Source organism: Oncorhynchus kisutch, linkage group LG30 (genome assembly GCF_002021735.2).
Source record: "Oncorhynchus kisutch isolate 150728-3 linkage group LG30, Okis_V2, whole genome shotgun sequence".
Lineage (NCBI taxonomy): Eukaryota > Metazoa > Chordata > Actinopteri > Salmoniformes > Salmonidae > Oncorhynchus > Oncorhynchus kisutch.
The window spans coordinates 12,403,271-12,423,807 of NC_034203.2; the positions used below are offsets into that span (position 1 = coordinate 12,403,271).

The 20,537-nt window shown below is 44.4% G+C and overlaps 1 protein-coding gene across 1 annotated transcript in view; it reads left to right on the top strand.

Annotated features, from left to right (window-relative positions):
- LOC109874617 (roquin-1-like) overlaps positions 1 to 20,537 on the top strand; it is a 39,239-nt gene that overhangs the window by 13,790 nt on the left and 4,912 nt on the right. Inside the window, exons 5-19 of the mRNA XM_031809848.1 lie at positions 249 to 424; positions 748 to 948; positions 2,584 to 2,716; positions 8,139 to 8,257; positions 10,124 to 10,236; positions 10,922 to 11,164; positions 11,367 to 11,569; positions 11,731 to 12,119; positions 12,781 to 12,924; positions 13,284 to 13,439; positions 13,981 to 14,206; positions 14,795 to 14,888; positions 15,009 to 15,105; positions 15,350 to 15,508; positions 18,909 to 19,009. Of these exons, the coding sequence (XP_031665708.1) occupies positions 249 to 424; positions 748 to 948; positions 2,584 to 2,716; positions 8,139 to 8,257; positions 10,124 to 10,236; positions 10,922 to 11,164; positions 11,367 to 11,569; positions 11,731 to 12,119; positions 12,781 to 12,924; positions 13,284 to 13,439; positions 13,981 to 14,206; positions 14,795 to 14,888; positions 15,009 to 15,105; positions 15,350 to 15,508; positions 18,909 to 19,009 (2,554 nt within the window). The remainder of the gene's footprint in view (positions 1 to 248; positions 425 to 747; positions 949 to 2,583; positions 2,717 to 8,138; positions 8,258 to 10,123; positions 10,237 to 10,921; positions 11,165 to 11,366; positions 11,570 to 11,730; positions 12,120 to 12,780; positions 12,925 to 13,283; positions 13,440 to 13,980; positions 14,207 to 14,794; positions 14,889 to 15,008; positions 15,106 to 15,349; positions 15,509 to 18,908; positions 19,010 to 20,537) is intronic.

Here is a 20,537-nt window from a genome sequence, read left to right on the forward strand (position 1 = left end):
AGCAAACTCCCAGATCGTCCAGAGCTAATCCTCAAGCTCTTGACTAGTTGAATCACTGTTAGTTCAGGACGACAGCAAATTTGTGAAACATCTTGGGGTCCCCAAGGATAGGTTAGAGAAACGCTGTCTTATGCAATGACATTTACTACTGTAAATGTTTGTATGTTGTCAAACTTGCACAAATGTCTTCTCAAGTGCTGTGGGTGTGCTTGTGGTCTAAACCCACTTGTATGCGTTCTCCCTCCCAGCCATGCAGGAGGAGGCTCTGAAGCTGGTGCTGCTGGCTCTGGAGGACGGCTCGGCCCTGTCCAGGAAGGTCCTGGTGCTGTTCGTGGTCCAGCGGCTGGAGCCACGCTTCCCCCAGGCCTCCAAAACCAGCATAGGCCACGTGGTGCAGCTCCTTTACAGGGCCTCCTGCTTTAAGGTAGGTCTGACTCTACCAACACACACACACACTGTTCTAAGAGCTGGTTCTTGTTCATTTGGTACAAACCAGAGTAAAATGGAGAGGTACTAGCTAACATTCTCCAATAACAAACACTGTTTTCTGTTGTGTAGTGTTTTGGAACGTTCGCTAGAGTGTGCTCCAATGAATATGACCCAGCATAGGCCACATGACATGTTCACAAACATGTTTTGGGCTATGACCTCCCTAAGATTTTCTAAAACATCTATAACCAATCAGTAGATCCTGACCCAATGTTTTTAGGAAACTCTAACCTAATGCCCTCTCTCCTGGTTGTCTAGGTGACCAAGCGGGATGAGGACTCGTCGCTCATGCAGCTGAAGGAGGAGTTCCGGACGTACGAGGCACTGCGGCGCGAGCACGACTCCCAGATTGTCCAGATCGCCATGGAGGGCGGTCTCCGCATCGCCCCTGACCAGTGGTCCTCCCTGCTCTACGGGGACCAGTCTCACAAGTCCCACATGCAGTCCATCATCGACAAGGTACCTGTGTGTCTGTTAGTGTGTCTTCGACAAGGTGTCTGCGTCTGTTTAGGTCTGTTACTAGTCTTAGAAGTAGCTGTCATGTACAGTACCAGTCAAAAGTTTGGACACACCTATTCATTCCAGGGTTTTTATTTTTACATTTTAATTGAAGAATAATTATGTGGTCTTAAACTATGAAATAACACATATGGAATCATGTATTAACCGAAAGTGTTAAACAAATCTAAATCTATTTTATATTTAAGATTCTTCAAAGACAGCTTTGCACACTCTTAGCATTCTCTCAACCAGCTTCGTGAGGTAGTCACCTGGAATGCATTTCAATTAACAGGCGTGCCTTTGTAAAAGTTAACTTGTGGATTTTTTCCCCTTCATAATACATTTGAGCCAATCAGTTGTGATGTGACAAGGTAGGGTTGGTATACAGAAGATAGCCCTATTTGGTAAAAGACCAAGTCCATATTATGGCAAGAACAGCTCAAATAATCAAATAGAAATGACAGTCCATCATTACTTTAAGACATGGTTAGTCAATCTGGAAAATTTCAACAACTTTTTAAGTTTCTTGAAGTGCAGTCGCTAAAACCATCAAGAGCTTTGACGAAACTGGACCTCATGAGGACCGCCACAGGAAAGGAAGACCCAGAGTTACCTCTGCTGCAGAGGATATGTTCATTAGAGTTACCAGCCTCAGAAATTGCAGCCCAAATAAATGCGGTCAAGTAACATAAGCATCTCAACCTCAACTGTTCTGAGGAGACTGTGTAAGTCAGGCCTTCATGATCAAATTTATGCAAAGAAACCACACCAATAAGAAGACATGCAAGAAACACGATCAATGGACATTAGACCGGTGGAAATCTGTCCTTTTGGTTCCCACCGTGAAGCATGGAGGAAGAGGTGTGGGGGTACTTTGCTTCACCAGCTGGCTACCACAGTATTCTGCAGCGATACGCCATCCCATATGGTTTGTTCTTAGTGGGACTATCATTTGTTTTTCAACAGGACAATAACCCCAAACACACCTCCAGACTGTGTAAGGGCTATTTGACCAAGGAGAGTGATGGAGTGCTGCATCAGATGACCTGGCCTCCACAACCCCCTGACCTCAACCCAATTGAGATGATTTGGGATGAGTTGGACCCACAGAGTGAAGGAAAAGCAGCCAACAAGTGCTCAGCATATGTGTGAACTCCAAGAGTGTTAGAAAAGCATTCCAGGTGAAGCTGGTTGAGAGAATGCCAAGAGTGTGCAAAGCTGTTAAGTGTGACTATTTGAAGAATCTGTGTCCAAACTTTTGACTGGTACTGTTCGTCGTACATTCCATTATCAACACGGTGTGTGTCAGTTACACATATATTCGCAAAAATCCCACTTTCACTCATGTGAACATCTACTTATCAGTTTGTGTATTTGTCTATATAACTGTCTGTGTGCACACATGAAACCACAAAATAACCATAAGCTTCCACTAAAGGAGCAGCGCTCTGTCTGTGGGTCAATCCTTCACAATAGAAAACATGTTATTGCAAACAATGCTGATAGGATTCAGGATAGCAGGAATGATCATATCCAGGTGCAGGCACTCAAATGCTGATTAGAATTTTAATTAATATCCCGTGTCCCCTCTAGTTGCAGACGCCGGCTTCGTTTGCCCAGAGCGTCCAGGAGTTGACCATCGCCCTGCAGAGGACGGGTGACCCCGCCAACCTTAACCGCCTCCGACCACACCTGGAGCTCCTGGCCAACATCGACCCGAGCCCCGGTGAGAGGCACACACACGCTGGCTCCCATGCACATCACACACCCCGCTCAGGGGCTAAAGCTTGACAATGATGCATGCAACTGAAGATTATATTCGAACCACAGACACACCAGGGCTGCCTTTACGCATTCAAAATTGTTCTCTAACTCACTCCTGTTTTTGTGTTGTCCCCATTATGGGACTGATGGGACTAAATACCTGAAAGCATTACCAGGTACTTAGCCAAATTATTGCATGCCCCTTTTCGGTCCCATCAAATCCTCGAAGGGCAGGGAACAAGTGCATAGGGGAGGGAGTTTTCTTGAACTTTCTGGATTTAAATACAGCCCAGTGCTTTCCAATAGTTAAGTGGTAAAGAATCAATCAATCAGTGTAGAACAGGTTGAGTTTGTTTGAGCTTCATGTGGCTGTGGTCAGGGAGAAGAAGTTGTGATGTTATCAGACTGATTCAAATGAGCATAACTCATTGGCCCTTTATGACTCATCTCACCTATGGATTTTGACTATCTGTCATTCTAATCATGGTTAAGTACCGTTTCATTGAGGCACTTTTGTTTTTAGAGCCCTTTAAGCTGGAGCCTATGTTTTAAGAGGGGGAGTGAAGTACCCAGACATGCAAATAATTGGGAAAATAATTTGGCTGTCTCATACCTATCTGGTATTTTTCCTTTTGTTTAACAACCACGTGGAATCTCGTCTTTTTGACTCCCGATTTTTATACCACCTGCGTATCTGGATCTCAATCCTGATACAAACCCGCTCCACCATTTGCGACCTCTGTCTACACGCTCAGATAAGATCATTTTGCTTTGAAGTGTTTTTTTGGTTGTTGCACATGACCTGCTGTTACCATGACAACCACCCCAAATGTTTGAAAAGGTGAAGTGACATGAAATGACCATTGCATCGGTGTACTACTTTCATCAGTGTGAGTGTGAAAATCTGATATGGGTCACAAGTCATTCTGAGTGTGCACAGTCAGGGGAAAAAAAATGGAGAACGGATATGGAAAGAAAATCAGATTTGGGTTCTTAGAGTGGCTATGTAAACACAAGCCGTATTGTCATACTTGTGTGTGTGTGTTACCCTTTTTTTCAGGCAGCTTTCTTATTTCTTTAACTAGGCTGGTACTTATAGAGAGGCCCCACCTGATAGAACCCAGGTCTTATCAGGACATAAAATGAACTTTTTGGTCTACAAGCCCCTGTGACAGGTAGATCTACCAACCACTCGTATCTTTCACCAGATTTTTTTGTTGTTTTTGCCAAAATTACACCAAAACAAAAGAGAATGAGTGAGCTTTAATGTTTAAAACAATACATTAATTACTAGTAGGAACTAATGTGGTATGTTGTTTCAGTTCATTTTGTGACCGGTGTCTTTTAACCAAAATATTACAGATGAGACAAATGTTCACCTGTCTCTTTAAGGGCGGGAGGTTAGCGTGGTAAAGCGACTCGAGTCATGTTTGTGCGTGTGAGATTGAGTCTGACTAGTCGGATTGTCTTCTCTTCCTTAACAATTGAAACTCTAACATAGAAAAACAACCTACCTTATGAACAAAACAATGTAAATAGCCAAGAAACGCAAGGACAAAGTCTCACTTCAGTAGACTTTAGTTTCAAGTAAATTAGACCAACTTTTATGCCTGTGCGCACCGCTTCTAAATAATGGGTCTTTCACTCAGCTCTTAACCAGCCAGACAGTGTTGCAGCATGAGGTAGAATAGGCTATATAGGATTCGTAGTTCTTTGACTTTGTGCGATTAATTTACCAGCTATGAATCGAAACGGCAGAAATGATTTAAATGTAACTGTAGCTGTTTTCATTATCCTGTAAATGTGATCATACTTGACTATTTTCATTCACAAATGCGAGTGACATGCTCGCACTGTGGAGCCCAGACCACACGCCGATGTGCCTGGTGAAATAGACATCTCACCTGCCAATGCCAAAATCGACCCGCAGGTGGCGAGTGTTCATTTTAGGCCCTGGCTTATATATATATATGTGTGTGTGTGTGTGTGTGTGTGTGTGTGTATTTATGTATGTGAGTGGCAGTAATAGGCAAGGGGGTGTATATGGTTATTATGTAGGCCTACAGGACACTGTTTTACCATGAGTTAGTAAAACCATGAATGATACGGGGCAGATATACCATAAGAATGTATATGCATGCAGGGTTGCCAAGCTAAAAGAAATCTAGCTCAATGACCAGTCAAACCCTTCCCAGGAGGCCTGAAAAGTAGCCCAATTTTTTGTTGTTTTTGGATTAAGAGATCATTTGCCATACACCCTTTTTCCATAACTTTATCAAGCCAATTAAAGATTATCACGTTACAAGCAAAATTCAGTTTTCCTCAAAATAATAAATATTGCAAGCTATGACATTACTTAATCATAGTAGTCAAACGAGTTAATCGGCATCCATTGATGGAAAACTATATGGCGAGTTTTATAAGGGCGAATTATCTTTTTCACTTGCCACATTCAAATTCCTATATTACGTCATAAGGCACACGGGCTATGGCATATGGCCAATATACCACGACTAAGGGCTATTCTTAAGCATAATGCAAAGGCAGAGTGCCTGGATACAGTCGTTAGCCATGATAGTATATTGGCCATATACCAATAGCCTTATTGCTATTATAAACTGGTTACCACTGTAAATAGAACAGTAAAAAGTATACCACGGCTTTCAGCCAATCAGCATTCAGGGCTCGAACCAGGTTTATAAATGTAAATCAATCCTCTTTGCGCATGTGCATAACTATAGATAAATCCGACAGGAGAGTTTGAGTGATGAAAGATGGACAGAGGATCTCAATCTCTGAGCAAGAAACACTTGGTTGAACATAAAAAAAACTAATATTAGTCTATTCTCTGGCAATTTTGCTGTTATTATGTGCCAGATGTTAAGACTACAAACCCTTATATATGGCCCATTGGCAAGATTGACTTTTCATTAAAATGGGTGTAGGCAACAGACTAAAATCTGGTTTTATGATTGTAATTACATTAAGATATAGTTTGCTTAGATAAAAGCATTTAGTCTATAGCCCCTGATAGGCCTACATCTAATTTCAGATAGTTGACAGTAGCCTAGACAAGATGTAGGCAAGATGTAAACTGAACGATTTAGCAGCTTGTTTAGTTCAAATTAAGACTAATTTATTCATGAGTTGCGAGGCAATTCTGCAGTAAGAAGTGCTTGTGTTTCCCAATAGCCTGCTGAAATAGGCTGGGGTCATAATTTACCAGTCAAAAGTTGAGACACCTACTCATTCCAGGGTTTTTCATTTTTTTTGTACTATTTTCTACATTGTAGAATAATAGTGAAGACATAAACTATGAAATAACACATGGAATAATGTAGTAACCAAAAAAGTGTTAAACAAATCAAGATACAGTTTATATTTTAGATTCTTCCATGTATGCACCCTTTGCCTTGATGACAGCTTTGCACACTCTTGGCATTCTCCCAACCAGCTTCATGAGGTAGTCACCTGGAATGCATTTCAATTAACAGGTGTGCCAGTTGTTTTGTGACAAAGTAGGGGTGGCATACAGAAGATAAGTAAAAGACCAAGTCCATATTATGGCAAGAACAAGTCAAATAAGCAAAGAGAAATGACAGTCCATTACTTTAAAACATGAAGGTCAGTCAATCTGGAAAATTTGACGGTGCCACGTTGAAAGTCACTGAGCTCTTCAGTAAGGCCATTCTACTGCCAATGTTTGTCTGTGGAGATTGCATAACTGTGTGCTCAATTTTATACACCTGTCACCAACTGATGTGACTGATAGCCGAATCCACTAATTTGAAGAGGTCCACACGTTTTTGTATATATAGTGTATATACAGTTAGTTTGGAAAGTATTCAGACGCTTTTCTTTTTCCACATTTTGTTAGGTTACAGCCTTATTCTAAAATGTATTAAATATGTTTTCCCCTCAGTAATCTACACACAATACCCCAAAGTGAAAACAGGTTTTTAGAACTGTTTGCAAATATATTACAAATTAAAAACTGATACCTTATTTACATAAGTATTCAGACCCTTTCCTATGAGACTTGAAATTGAGCTCGGGTGCATCCTGTTTCCATTGATCATTCTTTAATGTTTCTACATCTTGATTGGAATCCACCTGTGGTAAATTCAATTGATTGGACATGATTTGGAAAGACACACACCTTTCTATATAAGGTCCCACAGTTGGCAGTGCATGTCAGAGCAAAAACCAAGCCATGAGGTTTACGGAATTGTCCGTAGCGCTCCGAGACAGGATTGTGTTGAGGCACAGATCTGGGGAAGGGTAACAAAAGAATTCTGCAGCATTGAAAGGTCCCCAAGATCACAGTGACCTGCATCTCTGCAGCGCTCTACCAATCAGGCCTTTATGGTAGAGTGGCCAGACAGAAGCCACTCCTCAGTGAAAGGCACATGACGGCCCACTTGGAGTTTGCCAAAAGGCACCTGAAGACTCTCAGACCATGAGAAACAAAATTATCTGGTCTGATGGCCTGAATGCCAAGCGACATGTCTGGAGGAAACCTGGTATCATCCCTACAGTGAAGCATGGTGGTGGCAGCATCAAGCTGTGGGGATGTTTTTCAGGGACTGGGAAACTAATCAGGATCAAGGTGAAAGGAGCAATGTACAGATATCCTTGATGAAAACCTGCTCCAGGATCTCCGACTGGGGGCGAAGTTTCACCTTCCAACAGGACAATGACCCTAAGCACACAGACAGGACAATGACCCTAAGCACACAGCCAAGACAATACAGGAGTGTCTTCGGGAAAAGTCTCTGAATGTCCTTGAGTGGCCCAGCCAGAGCCTGGACTTGAACCCGATCTAACCTCTCTGGAGAGACCTGAAAATAGCTGTGCAGCGACACTCCCCATCCAGCCTGACAGAGATTGAGAGGATCTGCAGAGAGGAATGGGAGAAACTCCCCAAATACAGGTGTGCGAAGCTTGTTACGTCATACCCAAGAAGACCCGAGGCTGTAATCGCTGTCAAAGGTGCTTCAACAAAGTACTGAGTAAAGGGTCTGAGTACTTATGTAAATGTGACATCAGTTTTTTAGATTTAATACATTTGCAAAAATGTTACCTTGTTTTTGCTTTGTCATTATGGGGTATTGTTTGAAGATTGAAGGGGGGGAATTATTTAATACATTTTAGAATAAGGCTGTAATATAATGTGGAAAAAGTTCAGGGGTGTGAATATTTTTATTTTTGGGGCTGTTAAGCACTTTGAGCACAGTGCCTATAAATTATATTAAGAGTTATTGTTTATCATTGACCTAACCGACCAAGATATCTAAGTTGTCAGCCTCACTATTGTAATGCTGTGTTATACTCCTTCAGGCCAAATATTGACTCTTATCTCCCTCCGTCCTCTGGGTCTCTAGACGCCCCCCCTCCCACGTGGGAGCAGCTGGAGAAAGGTCTGGTGGCGGTGAAGACTGTAGTCCACGGCCTGGTAGATTTCATCCAGAACCACAGCAAAAAGGGAGCCGACCCACAACAGGTACCGTAGCTCACACGCCTTTCCCCGCTACGCATTTCACTCTACAGCAGTCTTTATTGGCACGACCCAAAGTGGGTCGCGACATTTCAGAGAGAGAAAGGGATATATACATTGCCTTCACAAAGTATTCATACACTTTGATTTATTCCACATGTTGTTTTACAGATTTTGAACTTCTGAGTGATAGGACGAACACCAATCGGCCTACACCACTGTGCGCACGCCTGTCGTTACTATGACAACTAGCGTAGCCATGTCAGCAAATGACTGCTGTCTGAACACATACGATTTGCTGTTTGGACAGTCAGTATTCCAAAACGGATTTGAAAAATAAAACTTGATTTGAGTGCTGTCAAATTGGTTGTTGATCGTTGCTAGACAAACATTTTCAGGTCTTGCAATACATTACCAAGTAGATTTAAGACAAAACTGTTACTCAGCCACTCGGGAACATTCACTGTCTTCTTGGTATGCAACTCCAGGGTAGATTTGGCCTTGTGTTTTAGGTTATTGTCCTGCTAAAAGGTGAATTCATCTCCCAGTGTCTGGTGGAAAGTTGACTGACTGAACCAGATTTTCCTCTAGGATTTAAAAAAAATCCTGAAACACTCCCCAGTCCTTAACGTTTACAAGCCAAGGGGTGTGACTACTTTCTGAATACTTTCTGAATAGAGTAATATAAATGTTGCTTTTAGGTGCAACATTCCAAAATGTAATGTACTTTCCAATTGTACTATTGATTGCCCTGTCATGTTTCAAATAATGTGGCAAAACGGACTTTGGTAAAAAAAATAAAGGGATTTAATATGGCATAGGTGTTTCAAAATCTACTTTAAAGATAAGATACAGATATCAGAATTATTTCAAATTTTCGAAGTTTGTACAATATTGGCTTTCTGGGAGAATCTTCTATCCTGTAGCGCAGAGAATTTCAAACACGGCCTTTCCAATGCATCGCAATGTAGGGCACCTATTGGTCAATTAAAAAATATATATTTAAAAAAGCAGATATTGAATATTCCTTTGAGCATGGTGAAGTTAATTAATTTAACTTTGGATGGTGTATCAATACACCCAGTCATGACAAAGATACAGGTGTCCTTCCTAATTCAGTTGCCCGAGAGGAAGGAAACTGCTCAGGGATTTCACCATGAGGCCAATGGTGATTTTAAAACAGTTTAATGACTGTGATAGGAGAGAACTGAGGTTGGATCAACATTGCAGTTACTCCACAATACTAATCTAATTGACAGAGTGAGAAGGAAGCCTGTACAGAATAAAAAATATTCCAAAACACATCCTGTTTTCAACAAGTAAAACTGCAAATAATGTCATTTGAATCCGTTTTGAATTCGGGCTGTAACACAAAATGTGGAATAAGTCGAGGGGTATTTATACTTTCTGAAGGCACTAAGTTTCCATCCAATTTGTGACAGATTTTCAGGCAAATTATCTAAAATTTGCATAAAGAAAATAAAGCACACAATGTACCATTTCACTTCCAAGTTTTCATGTACCGAAAAAAAATCTAAAGTGCAATGTGTTTCCATCGCATTTTCAACTCTACGGACAGTTATGTCAGAAGCTGTTGTGTTAAATAGCAAATGTGCCCACTCTGGTCTTGCCACGTGCTCTCTAGCCAACAGCTCACAGTTACAGTGCAGGTAGGCTGTGCGTGAAGGCTAGTCTACATGAAATGAATTTCCCGCGCCACATAATTAATTTTACAGACACAAAAAGATCCCACCAGGTCGAACAAACAAATGATGTCTGCATGTATAAAATTCTACTGCAACTTTCCATCACAGCTGTCGATTAAAAACGGTAGCTGGAAACGTGGTTACTCTAAAATGTCTCTCTCTTCAGCCCCCCCAGCACAGCAAGTACAAGACTTACATGTGTCGGGACATGAAGCAGAAGGGAGGCTGTCCTCGAGGAGCCAGCTGTACCTTCGCCCACTCTCAGGAGGAGCTGGAGAAGTAAGTCCCTTTCAGAAATATAAACATCTAACAACCACCACCCTTTTGATTGAAATGGAATAGCACCCTCTTTCCCATTTTAAATCAAGACCTAAACATATTTTGCTCTGATAACCTCTCTGAGTTTGATAGTTATCACTTAGAATGGCACTGTTTTAAAACCTCTTCCCCCTATTTTTGAATCTACGGTAGGATGACTTCTGTTTTATAGCTACTGTAAAATTAACTGTATTTTGTGTTTATAGCAAGCCACCAAGGCCAGAAGTATAACTGTATTTTGTGTTTATAGCAAGCCACCAAGGCCAGAAGTATAACTGTATTTTGTGTTTATAGCAAGCCACCAAGGCCAGAAGTATAACTGTATTTTGTGTTTATAGCAAGCCACCAAGGCCAGAAGTATAACTGTATTTTGTGTTTATAGCAAGCCACCAAGGCCAGAAGTATAACTGTATTTTGTGTTTATAGCAAGCCACCAAGGCCAGAAGTATAACTGTATTTTGTGTTTATAGCAAGCCACCAAGGCCAGAAGTATAACTGTATTTTGTGTTTATAGCAAGCCACCAAGGCCAGAAGTATAACTGTATTTTGTGTTTATAGCAAGCCACCAAGGCCAGAAGTATAACTGTATTTTGTGTTTATAGCAAGCCACCAAGGCCAGAAGTATAACTGTATTTTGTGTTTGTAGGTACCGTAAAATGAACAAGCGTTTGGTAGCTCGCCTCCCTGGCTCATCTGGCCTGCTGTCGGACGATGGACTCTCTTTGGACGTGGGGGTGACCCGGAAACCCTCGCCCCTCACCAACGGCTCAGCCGTACCCCCCATGCCCCAGCTCATCGCCCGTGGCACCGACCTTGTGACCTACGACCTGTTGCGCAAGCCCAAGATGGACGGCGGGTGCAACAGCTCCCCGGAATCGCCCCCTGACTCGTGAGTGGGAAACACCGCCTTTCAGCCAACCTTATAATTATATCTATTTGGTTAATATATTTTATAACAGAAGAAAATGTGTGTTTAGCTATATTGTTTTGGTTAAATAAACACTTTTTAAAATTATTTTTTACATTGATGCGAAAACTTGATTGATTTATGTATTTATTGTATCCAGAACTCACTGTTTTTCTACCCTCAGTCTGGACTCGGGGCCCAAACAAGGGTACCCCCAGCCACCCCATGCCATGGGCTACTCCAGGGGGCCAGGAGACCACATGTCCATGCCTAAGCAGATGCCCAGTGGCGTGGTGCCCCGGGGGCCTCAGATGTACCCGCAGCAGCTACCTGAGATGTACTACTCTGACTCTCGCCCCCCGCCCTCCTCCTCGCAGTATCCCCAAGGTGAGGCTGCTAAATGCTTGTTTTGTGCTGTTGAAACATCTCATTTAGTTTCTGTCATGTTTTTACTTTGACTTATTTCAATGCTTTCATTGATTGTGTTTTGAACCTATATTGTTGAATGACCAATATGAAGAAAATGTCGTTTCCCCCTCGCCCCACAGGTTACCCCTACCAGCAGCCCCCCCAGTACGCCCCCCAGCGCTACATCCGCAACCCCCCTCCCCCCAGCGAGCCCGCCGGACTCCCCTACCAGGATCCCTACCCTGACTACGGCCCACCCGATCGCCCTTACCCGGCCCCCCACTCGGGCCCTCCCTTTTCCTACCCTCCCCCACCCCACTATGACACCCGGGGCCGTCACGGCCCTTACCCCGGCCCCCCTCCTCCGCCCCAGCCCTACCCCTCGCAGAGGGACGACATGGTCCGGATGAGCCCCGCACCCCTGGAAGGGCCCCCTTACCACCAGGAGCAGGCTGCCAGGGAGAGGTACCCCCCAGAAGGATTCTACCCACCAGGGGCCCAGCCCCAACCCTTGAGGTCCTACGTCAGAGTGAGTTTGGTTCCTCCACAGTGGTCAGCAACCCTGGTCCCAGAGAGTTACAAGGTAGATTGGCTTTTTGGACCGGACCAGTAGTAAAACCTTACTCAACCAGTCCAAGGTCTGGATGAACAGTTGATCAGTTGAATCCGGCTGTGTTGCCACTGGGCTCAGCAAAAAGCTAGCAAACCCTGTAAAACTCCAGGTTGATGACCATTGGTGAACATACACACGGACTACAATGCAGTTGTCTGATAACTCATAAGATATAAGATGACACAGCCTGGTTCCTCTCTAGGTTTCTTCCTAGGTTTTGGCCTTTCTAGGGAGTTTTTCCTAGCCACCGTGCTTCTACACCTGCATTGCTTGCTGTTTGGGGTTTTAGGCTGGGTTTCTGTACAGCACTTTGAGATATCAGCTGATGTACGAAGGGCTATATAAATAAATTTGATATGAGCTGCATCTCCCTTGAGTTAGACATTTGTGTCGTTAGAAGTTGGCCAGAGTCAGATGTATTTAATATTGAATAGTTCTCATGAACTGTGTCCCGAGGTGAGTTAACTAGGAACAGTATGGCCACTCTTCCCAGCCCAGTCTGGACGACCTGCACCATTTGTGTACACTATATTTAATTGTAACTAATCATTAGAAATGTTGTCCTGTGGTTTGTTAGGAGCCGTACGGGCGCTCCTCCCAGCCCAGCCTAGACTACTTGCACCACCGCCGTAAGGAGCTGATGGCCCAGCTGGAGGAGAGGAAGGTCATCGCTCCCTCGCCCACCCTCCCCCACACCTTCCCCAGCGACTACCCCCCAGAGGTGAGGACCACACACACACACACACCGAATGTCACTCAGGGTCAACACACACAAGTCAGTTCTGCCTGGTCCAGAAACAAACTGTTGAGTGACTAGTGTTGGCCTTCAAAGCTCCCCACTGGTAGTTTTAATGTCATGACATTGTCTATTTATAACAGTTTCAAAACAGAGCTTCTGGTGCTGTTTTAGCTATGACAATCTTATCTAGCCATGACCCTGTTTCAGTAAAATTCAATATTTGAAATTATTCCGCCCTATATACACGTTTAAAATGCCTATGTTTTAGCATGTTTAAATGCTGTTTCCTAGTTAGCATGGATATATAAGTAAGTTACTAACACATCTGCCTGTCTCCACAGTATGGGGAGGAGAGCTCCAAAGCCTTTGGGAAGTGCAGGGAGCCCGACTACGCGGGCCAGTACTCTCCCTGGTCCTGTGACACCATCGGCTCCTACATCGGCTCCAAGGACTCGAAGCCCAAAGATGTCATGGCGCCCGGGGCCATGGAGATGATGGTGAGTGACAGTTGGAATAGTGCCGGTGGGTCTTAGCGAGACGGGTATGTGTCTGAACGTGTTACTGGTTCAGATGTCACAGGAGCAGTGTTGTGCTTGATGAGGAGGATTAGAACAATAAGTTACATGAGCTCTATTTTACCTAGTGTCTTCCTCACTTTTTTTTTTATCTTCTTACTTCACCATCTCTCCTCTTGGCTTTGTTTGAGAGCATCTGTTAAATGGTTCAATTGTTAATTGCCCCTCGGCCTTTCGCTCTCATTTTCCTCTCTTCGCACCATCTTTCCCTCTTCTCTCCATTTTGTTTTATTATTGTATTTCACTCTGGATGAGCGTGTCTGATCAATGTCTACAATTCTAAAATGTGCCCCTACTCTCTTTCTCAACCCAGCCTTTTTGTTCATTTCTCTTTCTCTCCCGTGTCTCTTTGTAGAATGACTCTGTTAAATTATTGTTAAATGAAGGGCCTGCTACTGTTACTGACTAAATAAGGGGCCTGCTAAATGACTGTTCTAAATGTCCACCCCCCCTCTCTATCTAGAATGTGGACGGTAAAGGTAGGCGGGGGGAGCCCTCCATGGATGCCCAGGTCAGGCGGGGGACAGAGGTGAAGGACGACGACCCCATCATCCCTTTCGGCCCCCAGCCCACTGTGTCGCGCTTCGGGGCCATCTCACGCACCTCCAAGACAGGCTACCAGACGACAGGCCCCATGCAAGCCTTGGGCTCCACCCAGGGACCCAACCCCAAGCACATGGCCATAGCCGGTAAGGTTACTCACACTTGGCACTTGCAACTTTACTTTGACCATTCACTGTCGTCACCTTTATCACGGTCATATTTATTAGGCACCAAACAGAAGGAAACAGAGAGTGACTGCCTGGACTTAAAGGGATAGTTCACCCAAATTACAATATGCGGTCTATGGCCAAGGTATGACCGCAATCCAATCTTTGGTTTTATTTACCTGGCATTGTTCCAAATGCTAACATTTTAGCATTCTCACATGTCCAAATCATTCTAAAGTCTCAAATTGTTTGTGAAGCTCATTTAAGTCCCATATCAAATGATTTGAACATGATGCTCAAAAAATGCTAATATCGGTCCAATGACTTTAATGGGATTTGTGCCGGGTAACCTAAACCAAAGCATTGATTGCAGTCATACCGTGTCCATATACTGCTTACAGGGTAAGGAAACACATTTCATTTTGTGATTTGGGTGAACTACCCCTTTAAGGAACACTTCATTTCGCTTTCAGTTGCAAAACGTTTTTCGTTGCATGTCTCAATGAATATTTGAACCAAGTATCTAAGACATGATCGGTGGTTAACGCGTCATTGTCCCGCCAACAGCGGAGTACTCCTATGAGAACCACGGAGGCTGGGGCGGAGCCTCCTACCCCTCCCACCAAACTGTCGTCTCCTCTCAGGGACACTTCAGTGAAAGGTACGGCCGAACACACCTCTCATCCATTTATTTATCCTCTCATCCATCAATCACTCATTCACTCCTTCCCACTATTAATTCACATTTATCAGTAATTCTGACTATTCTCTTCTTTCTCAGGCTGCCTATGCCAACTCAGGACAGAGAGCAGCTGAAGACTGAGCTCCAACAGGTCAACCAGCAGATCAACCAACAGTCTCAGATCCACGGCATGGAGGTGTGTATTCACACACACAAACAGAGAGATGGGACAAACACTTGTAATACTCATGTGTAGACACCCTCAACCAGAATCCAGGACGGGCAACATCAACATTTTGCTTTGAAATTGATACAAAAACCTAGCATTTTTTTGGGGTGCGGGGCATCCGAGCTTGTAAGTATTGGTAGAGAATGGGGTTAATTGTAGGGTGGAAAAACTGACCTTACTAACCCTGGACTCCCTCCTCCTCTTCCACCAGCTCTCCCAGCCAGGTCAGAACCAGGGCCAGCAGGGGGGGAAGTGGCCTGGTCCAGCGGGGGGTTCTGGCAGCGCTGCCCCAGTGTCCAGCGAACAGCTCAGCATGGAGCTCCACCAGGTGGAGAGGGAGATTGGCAAGAGGACCCGCGAGATGGACATGGTGAGGGAGAGGGGGATGGATTGATGGGAGAATAGTAGGTTGTCTGTATTAATGTGAAATCATTCTGCCCTGCCCCCAACGCCCTATAGAGTTATTGCTAGCCTTATGCCATATCAAATCAATTGTGTTTTGTCACATGCGCCAAATACAACAGGTATTACATTACTTACAAGCCCTTAACCAACCATGCTTTAAGAAGTTAAGAAAAATAAGTGTTAAGTAACAAATAAACACTAGCAGTAAAATAACAATAGCGAGGCTATATACAGGAGGTACTGGTACAGAGTCAATGTGCAGGGGCCCCGGTTAGTTGAGGTAATATGTACATGGATAGAGTTAGTGACTATGCATAGATAAACAGAGTAGCAGCAGTGTAAAAGAGGGCTCTAGGTAGCCCTTTGATTAGCTGTTCAGGAGTCTTCTGGCTGGAAGCTGGTAGAAGCCTTTTGGACCTAGACTTGGCGCTCCAGTACCGCTTGCTGTGCGGTAGCAGAGAGAACAGTCTGACTAGGGTGGCTGGAGTCTGACAATTTTTAGGGCCTTCCTCTGACCACCTGGTTTAGACGTCCTGGATGGCAGGCAGCTTAGCCCCAGTGATGTACTGGGCCGTACGCACTACCCTCTGTAGTGCCTTGTGATCGGAGGCCGAGCAGTTGCCATACCAGGCCGTTGATGCATGCTCTCGATGGTGCAGCTGTAGAACCTTTTGAGGATCTGAGGACCCATGCCATATTTCTCAGTCTCCAGAGGGGGAATAGGAATTGTTGTGCCCTCTTCACAACTGTCTTTGTGTGTTTGGACCATGATAGTTTGTTGGTGATGTAGACACCAAGGAACTTGAAGTTCTCAACCTGCTCCACTACAGCCCCATCGATGGGAATGGGGTCGTGCTTGGTCCTCCTTTTCCTGTAGTTCACAATCATCTCCTTTGTCTTGATTTACTTTGAGGGGGAGATTTGTTATTCTGGCACCACCAGGCCAGGTCTCGTCATCCTCCCTCTTGGCTGTCTCGTCGGTGATCAGGCCTACCGCTGTTGTCATCGGCAAACTTGATGATGGTATTGAGTCGTGCCTTGCCATGTAGTCGTGAGTGAACAGGGAGTATAGAAGGGGACTGAGCACGAATCCCTGAGGGGCCCCTGTGTTGAGGATTAGTGTGGCGGATGTGTTGTTACCTACTCTTACCACCTGGAGGCGGCTCGTCAGGAAGTCCAGGATCCAGTTGCAGATGGAGGTGTTTAATCCCAGGGTCCTTAGCTTAGTGATGAGCTTTGAGGGCACTCTGGTGTTGAACGCTGAGCTGTAGTCAATAAATAACATTCTCACATAGGTGTTACTTTTGCCCAGGTGGAAAAGGGCAGTGTGGAGTGCAATAGAGGTTGCATCATCTGTGGATCTGTTTGGGCAGTATGCAAATTGGGGTGGGTCTAGGGTTAGCGGGATAATGGTGTTGTAAGCCATGACCAGCCTTTCAAAGCACTTCATGGCTACAGACGTGAGTGCTACAGGTCGTTAGTGATTTGGGCAGGTTACCTTAGTGTTCTTGGGCACAGGAACTATGGTGGTTTGCTTGAAACATGTTGGTATTACAGTCAGGGACAGGTTGAAAATGTCAGTGAAGACACTTGCCAGTTGGTCCGCGCATGCTTGGAGTATACGTCCTGGTAATCCGTCTGGCCTTGTGAATGTTGACCTGTTTAAAGGTCTTACTCCTATCGGCTACGGAGAGCGTGATCACATAGTCGTCCAGAACAGCTGATGCTCTCATGCATGTTTCAGTGTTACTTGCCTCGAAGCTATTTGGCTTGTCACTGGGCAGCTCGCGGCTCTGCTTCCCTTTGTGGTCTGCAATAGTTTGCAAGACCTGCCACATCCGATGAATGTCGGACCCGGTGTAGTATGATTCAATCTTAGTCCTGTATTGACGCTTTGCCTGTTTGATGGAGGGCATAGTGGGATTTCTTATAAGATTCCGGGTTAGAGTCCCGCTCCTTGAAAGCGGCAGCTCTACCCTTTAGCTAAGTGTGGATGTTACCTGTAATCTATGGCTTCTGGTTGGGGTATGTACGTAGGGTCACTGTGGGGAAGACGTCATCGATGCACTTATTGATGAAGCCAGTGACAGATGTGGTGTTCTCCTCAATTCCATTGAAAGAATCCCGGAACATGTTCCAGTCTGTGCTAGCAAAACAGTCCTGTAGCTTAGCATCTGCTTCATCTGACCACTTTTTTATAGACCGAGTCACTGGTGCTTCCTGCTTTATTTTGCTTGTAAGCAGGAGTCAGGAGGATAGAATTATGGTCAGATTTGCCAAATGGTGGGCGAGGGAGAGCTTTGCATGTCAGTGTGTGGAGTAAAGATTGTCTAAAGTTTTTCCCTCTGGTTGCACAATTAACATGCTGATATAAATTAGGTAAAACGGATTTAAGTTTCCCTGCATTAAAGTCCCCGGCCACTAGGAGCGCCGCCTCTGGATGAGCGTTTTCCTGTTTGCTTATGGCTGTATACAACCCATCGAGTGTGGTCTTAGTGCCAGCATCGGTTTGTGGTGGTAAATAAACAGCTACGAAGAATATAGATAACTCTTTCGGCAAATAGTGTGGTCTACAGCTTATCATGAGATACTCTACTTCAGGCGAGCAAAACTTGACTTCTTTCGATTTTGTGCACCAGCTGTTTGCAAATATACATAGACAGCCACCCCTTGTCTTACCAGAGGCCGCTGTTCTATCCTGCCGAAAAAGCTTAAAACCCGCCAGCTGTATGATGTCGTCGTTCAGCCGACTCGGTGAAACAACATAAGATATTACTGTTTTAAATGTCCTGTTGGTAGGATATACGTGATTTTAGTTTATTTCCCATTGATTGTACGTTGGCTAATAGGAGTAATGGTAAAGGGAGATTACCCGCTCGTCATCGGATCCTTACAAGGCACCCAGACCTTTGTCCCCGATGTCTCTTTCTCCTGCGAATGAAGGCCTTGTCGGGGTCTGAAGTAAATTCTTCTCATCAGACTCGTTAAAGAAAAAGTATTCCTCCAGTACGGGGTGAGAAATCGATATCTAGAAGCTCTTTTCGGTCATTAGACACGGTGACAAATATTATGAACAAAATAAGTTACAAATAACGTAAAAAAAAACATACACAATAGGACAATTGGTTAGGGGATCGTGAAATGGCAGCCATCTCCTCCGGCTCCATTGATGTTGTCGTCTGGTATTATAGCTGGTTTGTGTTCAAGTGTCTGTATTTTATTATGGATCCCCATTAGCTACTGCCAAGGCAGCAGCTATTCTTCCTGAGGTCCAGCAACATTAAAGCAGTTATAGAATTTAAAAAAACATTACATTCACGACACATACCCGCTCCATGACATGTGAGTTGATGTGGTCTCTACAGGACAGCCAGGTGGCTCATGAGGTCCTGTACAAGACGAAGACTGCAGAGAATGGCCAGCAGGACCACAAGGCCCAGCTGGAGGAGATTGCTCTGGCCCTGGGGTGAGTGGAGACACACAACTCAATAGTAAAACACATGTATAAAGACATGACATGCTGAAGGATAATATCATGTCGGAAGTTTACATCCACCTTAGCCAAATACATTTAATCATAGTAAAACGTCCCTGTCTTAGGTCAGTTAGGATCACCACTTTATTTTAAGAATGTGAAATGTCAGAATAATTTATTTCAGCTTTTATTTCTTTAATCACATTCCCAGTGGGTCAGAGGGTCAGAAGGTGACACACTCAATTAGTATGTGGTAGCATTGCCTTTACAATTTTTAACTTGGGTCAAACGTGTCAGGTAGCCTTCCACAAGCTTCCCACAATAAGTTGGGTGAATTTTGGCCCATTCCTCCTGACAGAGCTGGTGTAACTGTGTCAGGTTTGTAGGCCTCCTTGCTCACACATGCTTTTTCAGTTCTGCCCACAAATTTTCTATATGATTGAGGTCAGGGCTTTGTGATGGCCACTCCAATACCTTGACTTTGTTGTCCTTATGCCATTTTGCCACAACTTTGGAAGTATGCTGGGGTCATTGTTCATTTGGAAGACCCATTTGCGACCAAGCTTTAACTTCCTGACTGATGTATTGATGTTGCTTCAATATATCCACATAATTTTCCAGCCTCATGATGCCATCTATTTTGTGAAGTGCACCAGTCCCTCCTGCAGCAAAGCACCCCCACAGCATGATACTGCTTCACGGTTGGGATGGTGTTCTTCGGTTTGCAAGCAATCCCCCCTTTTCCTCCAAACAGTTATATTTTTTTCATCAGACCAGAGGACATTTCTACAAAAAGTATGATCTTTGTCCCCATGTGCAGTTGCAAACCGTAGTCTTGCTTTTTTATGGCGGTTTTGGAGCAGTGGCTTTTTCCTTGCTGAGTGGCCTTGTCCCATGTTTATACTTGCGTACTTGTGGCAGATCAGGGGGTTTGGTCAAGACATTTACACAGATCAGAGTATGATTAGCTCGGTTTCAAGGGTGTTTAAATAATAAATAAATAAAGATAAGGATAGGTCTCCATGAGACCCTCGCCGCTCTACCGTCTTCTGGGCTCTTGCTGTATCCTGTCGGCCACAAAAACTGAACTCCCTCCTCATACCTTTGCAACCCTCCCCAACTATACGGGAGTCCTTTCTTCCCCTGCTCTCCCTTGTGTGCTGCCCTTCTGGCAGCTTTATGGGCCTTGCACAGCTGGTGAGCAATCAGCCTTTGATTACTCACCAGATCCCAATTAGTCCTGGCCCGGAGAGCCCGTCAAGACCTGGCATGTCCAGCAGATGGCGCCATCACCTCGTGATGTATACTATGTTTGTCACTAGCCCTCGATGAGTCTCCCCCTGGTGGCTGACCTGCTGTACGCCACAGTACTATTCTTTGAGCTGAACGTGGTACCTTCAAGCGTTTGAAAATTGCTCCCAAGGATGAACCAGACCATTTTTTTTCTGAGGTCTTGGCTGATTTCTTTCGATTTTCCCATGATGTCAAGCAAAGAGGCACTGAGTTTGAAGGTAGGCCT